This window comes from Vipera berus, assembly GCF_964194415.1.
Source record: "Vipera berus genome assembly, chromosome: Z".
Taxonomy (NCBI): Eukaryota; Metazoa; Chordata; class Lepidosauria; order Squamata; family Viperidae; genus Vipera; species Vipera berus.
The window spans coordinates 31289762-31305291 of record NC_138205.1 but is presented as its reverse complement, the minus strand read 5'-3'; the positions used below and the strand labels follow the sequence as shown (position 1 = coordinate 31305291).

General features: G+C 39.2%; 1 protein-coding gene across 1 annotated transcript in view; it reads right to left on the bottom strand.

Moving 5' to 3' along the window:
- The window catches only part of MPP3 (MAGUK p55 scaffold protein 3), a 75397-nt gene that overhangs the window by 35866 nt on the left and 24001 nt on the right, over positions 1–15530 (bottom strand). Inside the window, exons 7-9 of the mRNA XM_081345524.1 lie at positions 12945–13030; positions 2979–3053; positions 1133–1329 (exon numbers count right to left, since the gene is read on the bottom strand). Of these exons, the coding sequence (XP_081201650.1) occupies positions 1133–1329; positions 2979–3053; positions 12945–13030 (358 nt within the window). The remainder of the gene's footprint in view (positions 1–1132; positions 1330–2978; positions 3054–12944; positions 13031–15530) is intronic.

The window sequence follows — 15530 nt, the reverse complement described above, 5'->3', positions numbered from 1 at the left end:
GTCCAGTGCAGTTGCAGAGAGTTGAGATGGGATCACATTAAAAGAAGTGTTAAATTTGCCACTTGAATGCTAAACTCAAAAAAATATATATCTGCAGCTATATTTTATGCTGAGTGAAGCATAAAATATTATTATTTTTTCCGAGAAGTTTCAGTGATACAATTCACAATTTTGGTCATTTCCAGTAAACTCTAAAATACTACTTTCCCCTACAGTAATTTTCCTAAGCCTTGTGGTATATTTGACAAGCTCTTTCCCCCATTGTACCATAATGAAGTATTTGCATGTCTAATTCAGAGTAATCTCTGCCTCCATGGCCTCAAAGATGCCACACAAGGACCAGGAAAATGATCAAAATATTTCATGTTGTGCCATTAGAAACCATAGTCAGTTACATCACCTCAGCATAGCTACTTTTTCCTCAAATCTGGAAACCAAAAATTATTTAAAGTTTGTTAGAAATGCTAGTCTGCAATCAAACATTGTTTTATGCCAGAGCTGGACCAAAATATATTGTGGCTTATGCTAAGAAGCCATCTGCACTCTACGTTCTGAGTATAGAAAACAGGATAGCGGTTGAATCTTACTTCAATTCTGATCAACAACCTAAATAGACAGTCCAGGATACATAATTATCCTCAAAGAAAGAGAAATGGTTGGAGAGTTTAGAAGAAAAATTTTAAAACTGCCCTACTCTTTGTCATCACCACTCTGCCTAAAAATAAAGTCAACTATGGTTTGTGCAAATCCTTAATTGCTACATTGGGGAGAAAATAAAAACTACAGCTAGCAGCTGCAAGAAACGCAAATTCCTTGCTTCCCTTTTATCCCCTAAAGGAAGGAAGAATGTACAAGTCCAACAAAATTCACAAGGTGCCCTCATAAAAACAAAACGTGATCTGCTTTACTTCAAACTGAGAGACAGCTTTGTTCACTGTATTAGTAACCAGGTCTTGCACCTCAAGCCATCGCTCTTCCCCAGAGCTTTTTTTGTTAAAAGAAAAAAAGTGCCGGAACTCACACACGTCATACAACCCGCCTTGCCTACCCTACAAGGTTCCATCCAAAAAAAGTGCCATAACTCTGTTCTGGGCGTTCTATGACCAAAAAAGCCCTGCTCTTCCCAACTCACCTTTCTTGGAACTGCTTAGAAGGAATCAGCCCTGCTCGAAGATTTGTGTCACCCACACGTTTGGCCTGCCACCATGTTGGGTCATCTTGGCTAACCACTTCCAAGATGTGCCTTCTCTGAAAAGGTAGCCCTGCCTCCTGACATGGGATAGCTTTATCCTCTTTTGGATTGTAGGAGAAAAGGGCTCTCATGAATACCTAACAGATGAAAGAAAGATCACCGTGACCATGATTACAGTTTTCCTAGAATTTATGCAGATGGAAAAGAGCTTCAGAAATTTATATGGATTGCTTTCTGAACTCATGGCATGGAGAACTTTAGGGATATGAAAACAAACCCACAAATACAAAGATGGAAAAATAGAATGAACAAAGTAAAAGACATATATGCAAATATGACTAAGACAAACTGTTCCTTCCTCAATCACCACCCCCATTCACAGATTTATGTAGATAGTTCAGTAATTTTGAGTAGATCTGGAGAACAGCTTCGTCCTCTCTCCCTAATCTCCACTCTTTTACACTTTTTAGAAAAACAAGATTTGAGTGGTGGCAGTCTGAAAAAAATCCCATCACCTATGAAACTAATTAGCTAGCTAATTTATTACTAGCTTTATTCCAGGCCCATTCTTGAAAAAGATGGAGGGGGGAATAAATGGTGTTCTGCTGTTATAGATAGATAGATAGATAGATAGATAGATAGATAGATAGATAGATAGATAGATAGATAGATAGATAGATAGATAGATAGATAGATATGGATGGATGAACGGATGGAGAGAGAGAGAGAATGAGATAGATAGATAGATAGATAGATAGATAGATAGATAGATAGATAGATAGATAGATAGATAGATAGATAGATAGATGATAGATAGATAGATGATAGATAGATAGAGATAGATAGATAGAGATAGAGAGATAGATAGATAGATAGAGAGAGAGAGAGAGAGAGAGATGGATGGAGAGAGAGATAGATAGATAGATAGATAGATAGATAGATAGATAGATAGATAGATAGATAGATAGATAGATAGAGATATGGATGGAGAGAGAGAATGAGATGAATAGATAGATAGATAGATAGATAGATAGATAGATAGATAGATAGATAGATAGATAGATAGATAGATAGATACATATACTGCCATTGCTGTTGACACTTTTTAAACTCTAAGCAGAAAGAGAAAAAAAGGGGAAGGAAAAACTGTCATTGCCACCATGGTTAACACCTCCTCACAACACTTCTATTCCTCCCAGAGTCCAGAAATCATTTGAAATTGCCTCAAATTCCTACTCATCCAAATTGTGTCGTTTCCACAGCATTTTTTAAATTTGCACTGGAAGGGAAAATTAGTTTCAAAGCAGTTAGATTACCATGATGTATTCGTGCAAAATCCAGTTCCCAGGGCATTAAAACTAAATAACAGAGTTGGAGAGGACATTGGAGGCCTTCTAGTCCAACCCCCTGCTCGGGCAGGAAAACTTCAGACAAATGGTTGTCCAATTTCCTGGACAACCTCCAGTGTTGAAGCACTCACAACTTCTGGAGTCAACTATTTGAAACCAAATTGTTTACAGTACTGTAAAATGCACCTCTAGTCTGAAAACACAAGAATTTTCCCCAGAGAGAAGGCAGATCTCAGTATTTTAGCAAGCTAGGAATACTGTTCGATTATGTATGAACAGGCAAATGATTCCTGCTCCACCTTCAAGGATATTTTACTAAAGCAAGTTTTTTTTTAGCATCTTTAAGATTTGTGGAATTTTAAGATTTTACCCAATCCCTTTAAACATGCTTAGTACATGAACTAATAATGTTTTCACGTGTTAACAGGCTCTCTTACCTTGCTATCTTTCAGACGATCTTCTTCTTTGATGCCTGGAATAATTTTTAGTGTTATTGATCCCTGGGATTGAACCTGCAAGAAAAACAACTCTGTATTTCTGTCTTTACGAAATCACATTATATCTGCAAAAACCACTGAGATCTACCTGTCTCTTGATGCAAAGGATTCCAGGCATCAATTGCACACTCAGTGAGACTAAATAACTTAATAAATGTTTAGTCCCATTGGTATTGGTTCTCCAAAGTAGTTCTTCTTTTCCAGCCCTACCTAGAAATGCTGGGGACTACATCTAGGACACTGCATGCAAATTAACTGACTCAACCCCAGAAAGTCTAATACAGGGGTGTCAAACTCAATTTCATTGAGGGCCGCATCAGCACTGCGGTTGCCCTCAAGGGAGCCGTGTGGGTATGGCCAGGGTGGGCGTGGCCTACTGGGTGGGCGTGGCTAGAGTGTGTATGGTCTACTGGGTGGGTGTGACCAGCTCTACATCGTTCGCATCAAGGCTGCCTATGGGGGCCTGGGCAGGAGTGGGACAGATCTGAGGGTCTCTGGCAGGAGGAGGGTCTCTGGGCCAGGGCCAAGGCAGTGGGGGCCATTCCCTCACTGTTTCCAGGATGGCTTCGCGGGCCGCATGAAACCACTTCGCGGGCCGGATCCGGCCACCAGGCCTTGTGTTTGACATGTCTGGTCTAATATATATTTGGATTTCTAAAACTCTTTTGGCTTTGCACAGTGACTAGAACAACATGGAGGAGCAGCAAAAGACCTATACAAAACAAACTGATTGCTCTCAGTTGCTACTTACAGACATTGCTCTTAAGAAGTGGAATGACAAAAATAAATCAAAGTTTTAGATTCAACATGATGAGTTCGGCTTTGAGATTAATTATGAGGTATATTGGGCCAGATAACACAACTCTGTTCTGAAGGTTAGTATTAAAATGAAACCCCTAATACTGCATAAGATTCCCCAAATGCTCTTAGAAAAAAGAAATTTACTAATTTATTTTCTTAGAGCAACTATTTATATACTCCACTCTTAGTCTGGAAAGGTTCCAGAGATCAGTAAGAAGATATCATCCCTTCCCTGATGTTTTTAATCTAAAATGCATGAGACCAATGGAAAGTTGGCTGGAGAGGGGAAAAACAGGTTTTGTCTAAGTTTTTACCAATTTGAGGAGACCATTTTAACTTAGGAGCTTCAAAAACTAATCTTTACCAATTCAATAATACAATTTGATTTGGTTTCAAATTATTTTCTGCTCTTAAAGTTTGCCACAATGAACATTATGAATACATATGGATCCTCCCTTTTTTTGTCTTCTTCTGCCTAATATGAATCTCAAGCACTGGCAATTCTTCTCTACAATTTGTAGCCTGCAATTCTCTTCTTTTTGTAAAAGAGAGCTTTGCATATATTTTACATATAAAAGGTCCGAGATTCAATACCCAGCATACCCAGGCAGGGCTGGTAAAGATTCTTTTCTTGGAGGAAAAAAAAACTGCAATCAAGTCAATGTGTGGCAGTCTTAATGCAATGGTTACCTACATAATTCTGCACAACAGAAATTGAAAAATCTTACTATTTTTGTTTGCATAAAACTGCACACCTATGGTTACCTGGAAGAAATCAAATTGAATGTTCTGGGATTTATCTCTGAATAAACACATTTATGATTACACTGCATTGCACATTTTCAGCACATACGGGTGCTGATGCATTAGGGTAAACATAATGGACCACTAGTAGATGATCAAATATGTCCTTGGTCAAGCAAAGAGTGTTTGATATTGACTGGTCCATTATTTATTAGATTTTTGTATTAACTCAAGGCAGTATACATACTTCATGTTCCTGCTTCCTATTTCCCCACAACAAACCCTGTGAGGTGGGTCGAACTGAAAGCCAGTGACTGGCACAGTCACCCAGCCACTCTAGGGATAACTAGAGCTCTTCCAGTTTCTAACCTAGCACTTAGCCACTAGGCCAATCTGTCACTACTTTCTACTTGAAGGAAAAAATAGAGCCAATTTTCTAATCTGGGTTGAAAAGAGACTATGTTTGCAGAGAAACCCAAATTAGAGGTCAGCTATTCTAGGAATCGCCCTGCGTATAAGTAGCAGGAAATGTGTACACGATTTCTATGAACCTTCTTTTACATGAATGGATTACATGCTGGTTAGAAAATTCAGTTTTTGGTTCAAAACACTGTGCTGAATGAAACAATCTAGCTTTCTCACCAGTCCTAAAACAGTGTTCACAAGATAGGCAAACCCTCTTTTTAACCCACTAAATATATCCTAGGAAGACAGCCTTTTTTTGTCTTAATGATATTAAAAACCCGACAGAGCAATCAGAGGGGCAGCAATTATTCAGCAAGGGCTTTCTTTCCCAATCATAATGTGATCACAACCTGAATAGAAAATATGCAAATTAATCCCATGGGATTTGCATTATTTATCCATATCTTATAAATACACTATTCAGAACATTAGTGAATAATCATTTTTCCCTTGTTCTCTTATGCTGGGGCATTTTGGAAGAAACTGAATAACTGCTTATTAGAAGAATCATACCTGCCTTGTCTGCTGCAAATCCTGTATCAAGTAGAAGATGAGAGTTTATGCCATCCAAAGTGCCATTCAGCTATGTCTGAGCTCACCCATGCGTTAAATAATCTCCATTTGTATAATATATATGGAAAGCTTGGTTAATCTTGCTTAGTTCTGAGGAAAGGACTGGCTTAGCATATAGTATAAATTACTATAAACCCCTTGGATTAGTTTATAATTCAACAGTTCAATGTACTGCACAAAATACTGTGCAAGCCCAAACAATCTAGTGTCCTATATTATTATCATTGTTGTTGTTGTTATGGTTCATTGCACAGTCAGCCAGATGTTCAGACTGGATTTGGCATTTTTTGTCTACCTATCAAATCCTTTCCAAGAACTTGGGATATACAGATGGAGATGTTTTATGGTGTTATCACCACAGAATGTAAGCTGTTATGAGTAAAGTTGCCTTTTGCAACTGATTGATGGTAAATGCCGATGGTGCTTGAATAGTTTTGGGATTACACCCAAGATACCTATTACTGTTGGTACTACTTTTGCTTTTTTATTAGACTGTTATTTTACCTTTTTTATACATGGCAATGAACATAATTAATATACATAGTCTTTGACTTACAGTTCCTTGACTTATGCTTGGCAACCATTGGAAGTTATGGCAGATAAAAAGGGTAGTTTCGACCCTGATGCGTGTGCCTGCCCCCCCCCCCAGTCACAAGGTCACATTTTGGGCACTTGGCAACTGAACATCTTTGCAACGGTTTCCCACATCCCACAGTCATATGATTACAATGTATGACTGTTTTGCTGAAACCCAACATTTATTTCTAATTTCCAGTAAAAAAAAAGAAGTCCATTGCAGACAATGGGGTTTGCTTCATGATCATGGATTTGCTTAATGATTATGGTGATTCGCTTAACAAAAATATGTCATAAAATCAGTTTGGTCATATGATGACCATGACCAATATGATTTATGACCATAAGCCCGTGTCAGCCACTCTGTGTGGTGAGCTAAGGTGTGAGTGAGTGACTGGCCCAAATTCACCCTGCTGGTTTTCATGCCTAAGGTGAGACTAGAACTCAGAGTCTCCAATTATAGTTCATTCTTTACGGGTTGCCTTTAATTGTACATTCTGTGCTGGATCACATGTTGAGCAGGATACACATACAGTGAAATAATACTTAAGGTATTAAAATGGGTAACTGAATAATAAGGTTGAACATGTTACATGAACCTAAAGATTTCAGGTTAGGGTCATTCTAATTTGTCTATTCTAAAAGGAAATAACATCGTTTCACACAGTTTTTCTCCTGTATGGCTATAAAAAAAAGGTCCACATGCAAGTGGCAGTTTGCACACAGAATCTTGTAATGCTAAACAGACAGACACTTTCACAGGTAGCAAAAGACAGTTTCTTTGAAGTCCCAAAACTCTCAACGACAAAGCTTAATTTTTCCCCCCAGTGACTGCATTGTAAATCTTGACAGATCTGGATTCCTCTGTTGCATAAGCTTCTACAGTTAAGGCAGAACGATGGGGACAATGTCTCTGCTTCCTTATGAATGACTGGTATTCATTACCTACAATGTTTGTCACACTGATGGGTTATTCATAAAGGTTCTGGATTCCTAGTTTCCAAATGAAGTAAAAAAAAAGTGAGGGATGCTTCCCTTCTAGCTCATTTTCACTAATCAGTAAATATAAGAGGACCTGTGTCTTCTCCTAAGCATGCAGATTACTGATGTGATAATAATAAATACATAGACTGAAGGCATGTCACATCACAGGTGGCCCTAAAATTACAGCCCTTCTTTAGTGACTGTTCAAAGTTATAACAGCACTAAAAAAAGTGACTTACAACCAATGCTTGCACTTACGACTGCTACAGCATCCCCACTGCCACATGATTCAGGTGCTTGGCATCTGGCATGTATTTACAACAGCTGCAGTGTCCTGGGGTCAGAGGATCATTATTTACGGCTGTCCCAGCCGATTTCCAATAAGCAAAATCAATAGGGTAAAGCCAGATTCACCTAAAACTGCATGATTCACTTAATAACGGTAGCAATAAAGTTCATGATATCAGGCACAACATACTTAACAACTGCCTTGCTTAGAAATGAAAATTCCTCTCCCAACTGTTGTTGTAAGCCGAGGACTATCTGTACAGAATAGGATTTTGTTTTGAGCAACTACTGAATTATTTTTCCTTTAAGTATATAATGCACTCTTACGCATGTGTACTAAGATAGAAGTCCCACTGAATTCAACCAAGATTTACCCCAGTATGTTCCATAGCAAGAATGGGGGATATTTTAAGGTCATATCTCTTGCTTTGTGTGGAAGAGGGGGAGATTTCTCAGGCAAAAGTGGGCAATAATTAGTTCTAGAACTAACGCCTAATGAAGCGTCTAGAATATCAGAATCCAGAACTGTCAAGATTGACAATGCAATCAGTTGAAAATATTTTAAGCTTTGACAAGGAGCTCAGCCTCAGTAAGGAATCCTGTGATTTACTATTCAATAATGCCAGGAGGGTCACTGGTTTCCCACCCCTATTCTCAGGGACATATATTAGCAATGGGTAGAACTGGGTATCAAACTGAATAGGACAAAAGACTGAAAGGGGTAAGGCTGCTCCTTTATCATTCTCTTTTTCCTGATCCTTCAGTCCTCCCCCTCCCCCTCTCTCTCCCACACAAATACACTCAGCTTTGCTAATGCAGCTGCCAATTTCTTTAAGGTGCTGTAAATTGGACCCCTCCTTAAATTCTTTTCAAAAGGCTCACAGAACATTCTCTTGTTATAGTCCCCAGGAAAAAAAAACATTAAATCACAGGTATCTTTGAATTTATTCCCTAGACAGGAACTATTAAACCCTACAATGTTTTCTTTCTGTAGAAAGAACTGCGTGCAAACTTCAAACCACCATAGTTTTAGCAGTCGCCAAAGAGGTTTCTACATCTGTACTGTCATCAAGTCAGTTGTCCACATTTTTTTTTCAGTTCAACTCTGACCAAACAATTCCATTGGCTATAGGATTATTTTAACATTAACAAATCAGCAGACAAACAGTTTAATTTTAAGCGCAGCTACATAAAATCAAGTGCAATACAATTCCCACAGCCATTTTCCACAATATGTTCCCCTCCAGAATTAACTCAGCTCCTAGAATCCCTACCAACATAGCCAAGGCAATAGCTGAGAATTTAGGGAATTATAATTTCAACAAATGAAAGTGAAATCTTTTCCCCCAAACTAAACATAACAGTGCAATCATGCATGTGTCTCCTCCAAAATATTATAGATTTTATTACAATATTACTTATTACTAAAAAGGGGTTTTAATAATTTTGAAGTGGATTTCTGCTTCTGAATCTAATGTATGCATGAAACCGAAAATAATCAGCTTATTACAGCTTTACTCCCACATAAGTAGGAGAAAGCCATTCTCGGACGGTAGTCTTATAAATTTCCCAAACCATTTTTTTAACAAATATTATTTTAAAATATATTGAAACTCAATTCTAGTTATTAAAAAGGTAGGATTGTACTCTCTTGGCTGTGTCCTTAAATCCAGGCTTAAAACTAAATGTCAAATTTTTAATGATAGCCAGCAAAACTTTTTCATAGCTAAGATGAAAAAAGGGGTCATTTGTACTCATTCCTAAATGTTCAGGAATGACCCAGAGGCACTGAATTTCCTCAACTCTATGGCAATTATTAACCCTAATCCTACTAGCATATACCGTAATTCAAGTACACTTGGCATGAAAGGAGACAGGCATACTTTTGGATCCACTGAGAGAAGCTCTTTCCCTCCACCCACTTGATTGGATTTGACTTTATTGTGAAATGAAAAATGTAAGCACTCCAAAATCTCACCTATAATTGCAGTAGGTGGGGCGTGTGTGTGATGGCGGAGAGGAATCTAATACTTGTTTGCATGTCTTACTCAGAATAACCTTATTGGTTAAAGAGACCAAACTGGTCTCTTGCTTTAGGCCGAATTGGTCTTAGTCCAAGTAGTTATTTTTTTTATTTTTTATTTTAATCCCATTTATATCCCGCCCTTCTCCGAAGACTCAGGGCGACTTACAATCTAAAGCACAATGTGCTTAGCAATAGCCTTCATTCTATGTATATGCCTGCTTATTAGGGCTTTCGCCCCCCCCTCCCCAAAGCGGCATTATTACAAAGTCAGCTTATTGCCCCCAACAATCTGGGTCCTCATTTTACCTACCTCGGAAGGATGGAAGGCTGAGTCAACCTTGAGCCTGGTGGGATGCGAACCTGCACTAATTGCAGGCAGCTGGTGTTACTTAAGGAGGCATTAGCCCACTGCTCCACCAAGCCTTGACTTTACCTTGCCCAGCATTAAACACTCTGACTGATTCCATAGACCTGTTCATATAGCACTTAATCAGTTATATACCTACCAGCTACATTTACACAAGATGATAATCTTGGTTATTTTTAAGCTTGGTTATGGAGGGTTATATTCATGTGGTTTATCAAGTTGCTCAATTCATTGTAAATCTGTTTGGTTAATTTATGATCGGCTTACAGTGAAATAGCAAAAATTGATTGATTCCATAGCCCACTTAATAGTATCTGGGCAGCCATATTCACTGCGCCTTCTGAATCCCTTTCAATGGGAATCCTAAAGTTTTCAAGCCTACTAGATGGAGATAACAGGAGCTGAACTTGAAATTCTTGGCTAGCAGTTTCTCTGTTCCTCCATCAAACTAAGGAACTTCCATTAATTCTTCCAAGAAATTGCAACACAATACAGTCCCAGCACAAACGCCCACACTTAATTGCAGAACACACTGGCTCAAGGAAAAACACTCCTTCATGACCCTCCTTAGAACATCCTGCTTTTCATTGTGATGACAATGGAGGAATTAATGATATTTGCTGTTTTTCCCCTTGTTGCCTTTAAAAAGAAAGGAAAGCAGTGCTGATGATTCAGGTGCCCTTGGTAACTCTATATTCTTGCCCGCCCACTACTGCAATTCTTACTTAATTTGGAAGAGACCTTGAGAAAGTCATTGGCTATTGCAATAGCTATGTATATCTTATTTTGAGCCCCTTTGCGTAGGAGTCACCAAGTATGTCATTTCCTCTCTGGCATGGAAGAGGTATGGCTTGTGACTCCACAATTAAAGCAGGGAGAGAGTAAATAGATCTCACTGCTAGGATAACTGCAGCTATAAGACTTTTTTGGAGAACACAAAAATCAGTTATGGACAAAGTCATTGGCTATTTGGCATTTACTTTCTTACTAATCTGTCGGTGGATTAACCCATAATCAATTATGTTCAGTTTGGAGGAATGCTAGGAGTTGTCATGTGTTGTGAATATGCCATATTCACAACTATATACTCACAGAGACTTTTTTCACTGCAGCTCACTAGATGTTTTCATATAATTAAATAAAATTGAATGAGAAGCAGACATCCAACATTTTCTTTATTTTCTAGACTGTTTCTGAATTCCAAAAACTACCTTATATGGCAATGATATTATCAATACTTTATCCAGTAAAGAAACACTACTATATTTAGGTTACAGATAGCCTCCTAGAAGTTACTATACAAGGGGTGTCAAACTGCCGGCCCACGGGCTGGATGCATCAGGTGGAAGCCGCGCCCACTCCATTGCAGGCAATGGAGAAAAAGCTCCGATACGTCACACGACGTCACGTGACATCACGAGTTTGACATGTCTGTACTATACTGTACTCGGGCACAAACATTTGAACAATTAACATTTGATAGCAAAAAAAAATTTTGTCTATGACTTTTTTGTGGTTATCCAGAACTACCTACAGTATGTAGTAGTTCTAGATAAATGTTAATGGCTGAGATAAAACCAGATCCATGATGCAAAATCCTGCAAAATTACTAAATGGCAATAGAGATACACTGAGAAAAGGTAACTCTCTACTCCCATCTGCTGGTTATCAATGTTTCTGCAGGCAAGATGTGGAAGCTCTAGATCAGGGGTGTCAAACTGCTGGCCCACGGGCCAGATGCATCTTGGTAAAACCGTGCTCACCACATTGCCGGCAATGGAAAAAAAGCTGCAATATGTCGTGACACATCATGTGACGTTACGTGTTTGACACCCCTGCTCTAGATGAAAAGCTCTCTCGTTTGTATCACTTTGGGTAAATGCATGGCTTGTACCTGGCTGCACTCACCTTGGCAGTCATTTTGTGAGAGCACTTATCACATAATCTTAAAATTACAAAACTACCCACCAGCCCGCACATTCCTACCCCTAGGAAGAATAATAGTATTTTTTTTCTTTAGAACCATTGGAAACCTATTGGTGAAACTTACATCAAGACAAGAGTATTTGTCTGTGTATCCCAACATTGCCTACTCTTACTAACAATCTTCTCCAACATTTCAAGTGGAATAGGTTTTTGGGATTCATTGATTCTTCATCTTTTTAAATTGGCAATATGGAAATAAAAACTTGTATATCTGGATTATGTGTATGTACACACAATCCAAATATTCATTATTGCAACAGGCATCCTGTGAGTGAATAAGAGTCAAAAAAAGAAATCTCTATTAGCAGCAGCTTTTATAAGCAGAATCAGAGTGGGAAGATACCATATAAATCGCCTAAACCAGAGGTAGGCAACCTCGGCTCTTTTATGACTCATGGACTTCAACTCCCAGAATTCCTGAGTCAGCTGTGCAGATTCAGGAATTCTGGGAGTTGAAGTCCATGAGTCATAAAAGAGCTGAGGTTGCCTATCCCTGGCCTAAACCAACCATCTGCTCAGAGCTGGAAACACTAATGTTTCTCATAGACATAGACTTCAGCTGGATGAACTGGCTGGTGAATTCTGGGAGTTGAAGTCCATATAGCTTAAATTTGTCAAGATTGAGAAACTTTGCACTAGACTAGAGAATCACTGAAAGATGCCCATCCAGTCTCTTTTTGAAGACCTCAAACAAAGGAGGACTTGTAGTAAATCAGTAGTCTTCCTTTAGAAATACACTGCCCAAATAATTGTGTCATCTTCTTACTTAGTTGATAATTCAACTAATTCAACTATCTCTCAACTATGTGGAGAAATAGTTTTACTTATCAGAATCTATTCAAACATAAGTCCCAAGGAATCAAAAATATTTATTTTCAGGCAAGTTTGTATGTAACTGCAGTGTTAAGCAAGCTGCCTTTACCAATTTGCCCATGATTAATTGTGGCTTATATATTCTGAGTTCACGTGACCCATTGAACTATAATCTAATCACAGTGTCCAGATTTATGCCCAGTACATTAGTTAAAATCCAGTTGGCAATTTATGGTTTAGTGTGTTTTGTGAACAATACATGCGTGGAAAAGGCAAAACAAACCAGAATCTGGCTAATTTCTTCTGGTCGTTTGTGAAGTACAGCAATTCCATTAACTTCCCGCAGCTCATCTCCAACATGGACAAGACCTAGGAAGGAAACAAGAAACATATGAGGTCAACCATCTATTTTAGATAGCAAAAGCTCCATATATGTGGCATGTAGCAAATTTGATGACTCACAGTAGAAAAGTAAGTCCTATCCCAAGTAAGAAAATGTCACCAAAAGCCTATTTCCAAGCCTGGGACCAGAGGAAACAGAAATTAATCCTTAATCATCTGTGAAGCTCACCAAATGATCTTAAAGCAGTCATTCTCTCATATTTGCATGTTATTCTAAAGAGAAAAGTGCTTGGTGAAGAGATGGGATGGTCTTGGGCAGAAGCCAACAACCATACGTGTCTCCAGTTCTGACAGTTCCAGGAAGCCTAGGATAAGCCACCAGAAATTGGCAGCAAAATGGAGATTTGTAGACATAATCTCTCCCAACCTTATCCTGTTCTGGCAGCAGCTACCTGCACTGAGCCCATAGCAGAATGTCATATGTATTTGTTTGTTTTTAAATCTGAACTAAAAATTTTAAAATACAGTTTGCCACCAAGCAACATTGATTACAGTTCCCCAAAATATTTTTTTTAAAAAAACAATCTTCTCCGGCTTTAGAACAGGGGTCTCCAACACCTGGTCCATAGACCGGCATCTGGACATGGCATGCCAGCAACCAGGCCAAGCAAACATGTGAAGGATGCAGGCAGCATGTGAAACCATGTCCCCTCCGGTCCACAGAAAAAACTCTCTCCACAGAACCAGTCCCTGGTGCCCAAAAGGTTGGGGGCCGCTGCTTTAGAAGGAAGCTGGCATGCAGATTATAAAATCATAATCTTATATAATAGGTTCCTTGGTCCTAATTATTAATTCCTAGTTACTGAGTTTGCTTCTCCACTGCACAATGTGAAAATAAAATATGTCTTGATTTCTTATCCTTGAACTTGTTGTTGTTAGTTGCAAAGTCATGTCCGACCCATCGCGACCCCATGGACAACGTTCCTCCAGGCCTTCCTGTCCTCTACCATCTTCTGGAGTCCATTTAGGCTCACGCCTAAATGACTCCATCCAGCCACCTCATTTTCTGTCGTCCCCTTCTTCTATTGCCCTCAACCTTTCCCAGCATTAGGCTCCTCTCCAATGAGTCCTTCCTTCTCATTAGGTGGCCAAAGTATTTGAGTTTCAACTTCAGGATCTGGCCTTCTAAAGAGCAGTCAGGGTTGATCTCCTCTAGGACTGACCGGTTTGATCACCTTGCAGTCCAAGGGACTCGCAGGAGTTTTCTCCAGCACCATAGTTCAAAGGTTTCAATTTTTGGTGCTCAGCCTTTCTTATGGTCCAACTTTCACTGCCATACATTGCAACTGGGAAGACCATAGCCTTGACTTTACACACTTTTGTTGGCAGGGTGATGTCTCTGCTTTTTAGTGTGCTGTCTAGATTTGCCATGGCTTTCCTCCCCAGGAGCAAGCGTCTTTTAATTTCTTGGCTGCAGTCTCCGTCTGCGGTGATCTTGGAGCCCAGGAAAATAAAATCTGTCACTACCTCCATTTCTTCCCCATCTATTTGCCACAAATTGAGAGGGCTGGATGTCGTGATGTGCTCTGCATATAAGTTAAACAGGCAGGGTGGCAGTATACAGCCTTGCTGGACTCCTTTCCCAATTTTGAAGCAATCAGTGCTTCCGTGTCCAGTTCTCACTGTTGCTTCTTGACCCGCATATAGGTTTCTCAAGAGACAAATAAGATGGTCTGGTACGCCCATCTCTTTAAGAACTTCCCACAGTTTGTTGTGATCCACACAATCAAATGCTTTAGCATAGTCAATGAAGCAGAAGTGGATGTTTTTCTGGAACTCTCTAGCTTTCTCCATGATCCAGTGTATGTTGGCAATTTGATCTCTAGTTCCTCTACCTCTTCGAAATCCTGCTTGTACTTTTGGTAGTTCTAGATCCACATACTGCTGGAGTCTAGTTTGCGGGATTTTAAGCATAACTTTACTAGCATGTGAAATGAGTGCAATGGTGCGATAGTTTGAACATTCTTTGGCACTGCCTTTCTTTGGAATTAGAATGTAAACTGATCTTTTCCAATCCTGTGGCCACTGTTGAGTTTTCCAAATTTGCTGGCAAATTGAGTGTAGCATTTTTACTGCATTGTCTTTTAAGATTTTGAATAGCTCAGCTGGAATACTGTCACCTCCACTAGCTTTGTTGTTGCTCAGTTTTCCTAAGGCCCATTTCACTTCACATTCTAGGATGTCTGGTGTGAGGTCAGTGACCACCTCTTCTGTCTCTGTTAGGTCCCTGCCGTTTTGGTCCTTTATCATGCCCATTTTTGCATGAAACGTTCCCTTCATCTCTCCAATTTTCTTGAAGAGATCTCCCTATTCTATTGTTTTCTTCTATTTCTTTGCACTGTTCATTTAAGAAGGCATTCTTATCTCTTCTAGCTATTCTCTGGAATTCTGCATTCAACTGGGTGTATCTTTCTTTTTCTCCCTTTCCTTTCACTTCCCTCCTGTCCGCAGCTATTTGCAAAGCTTC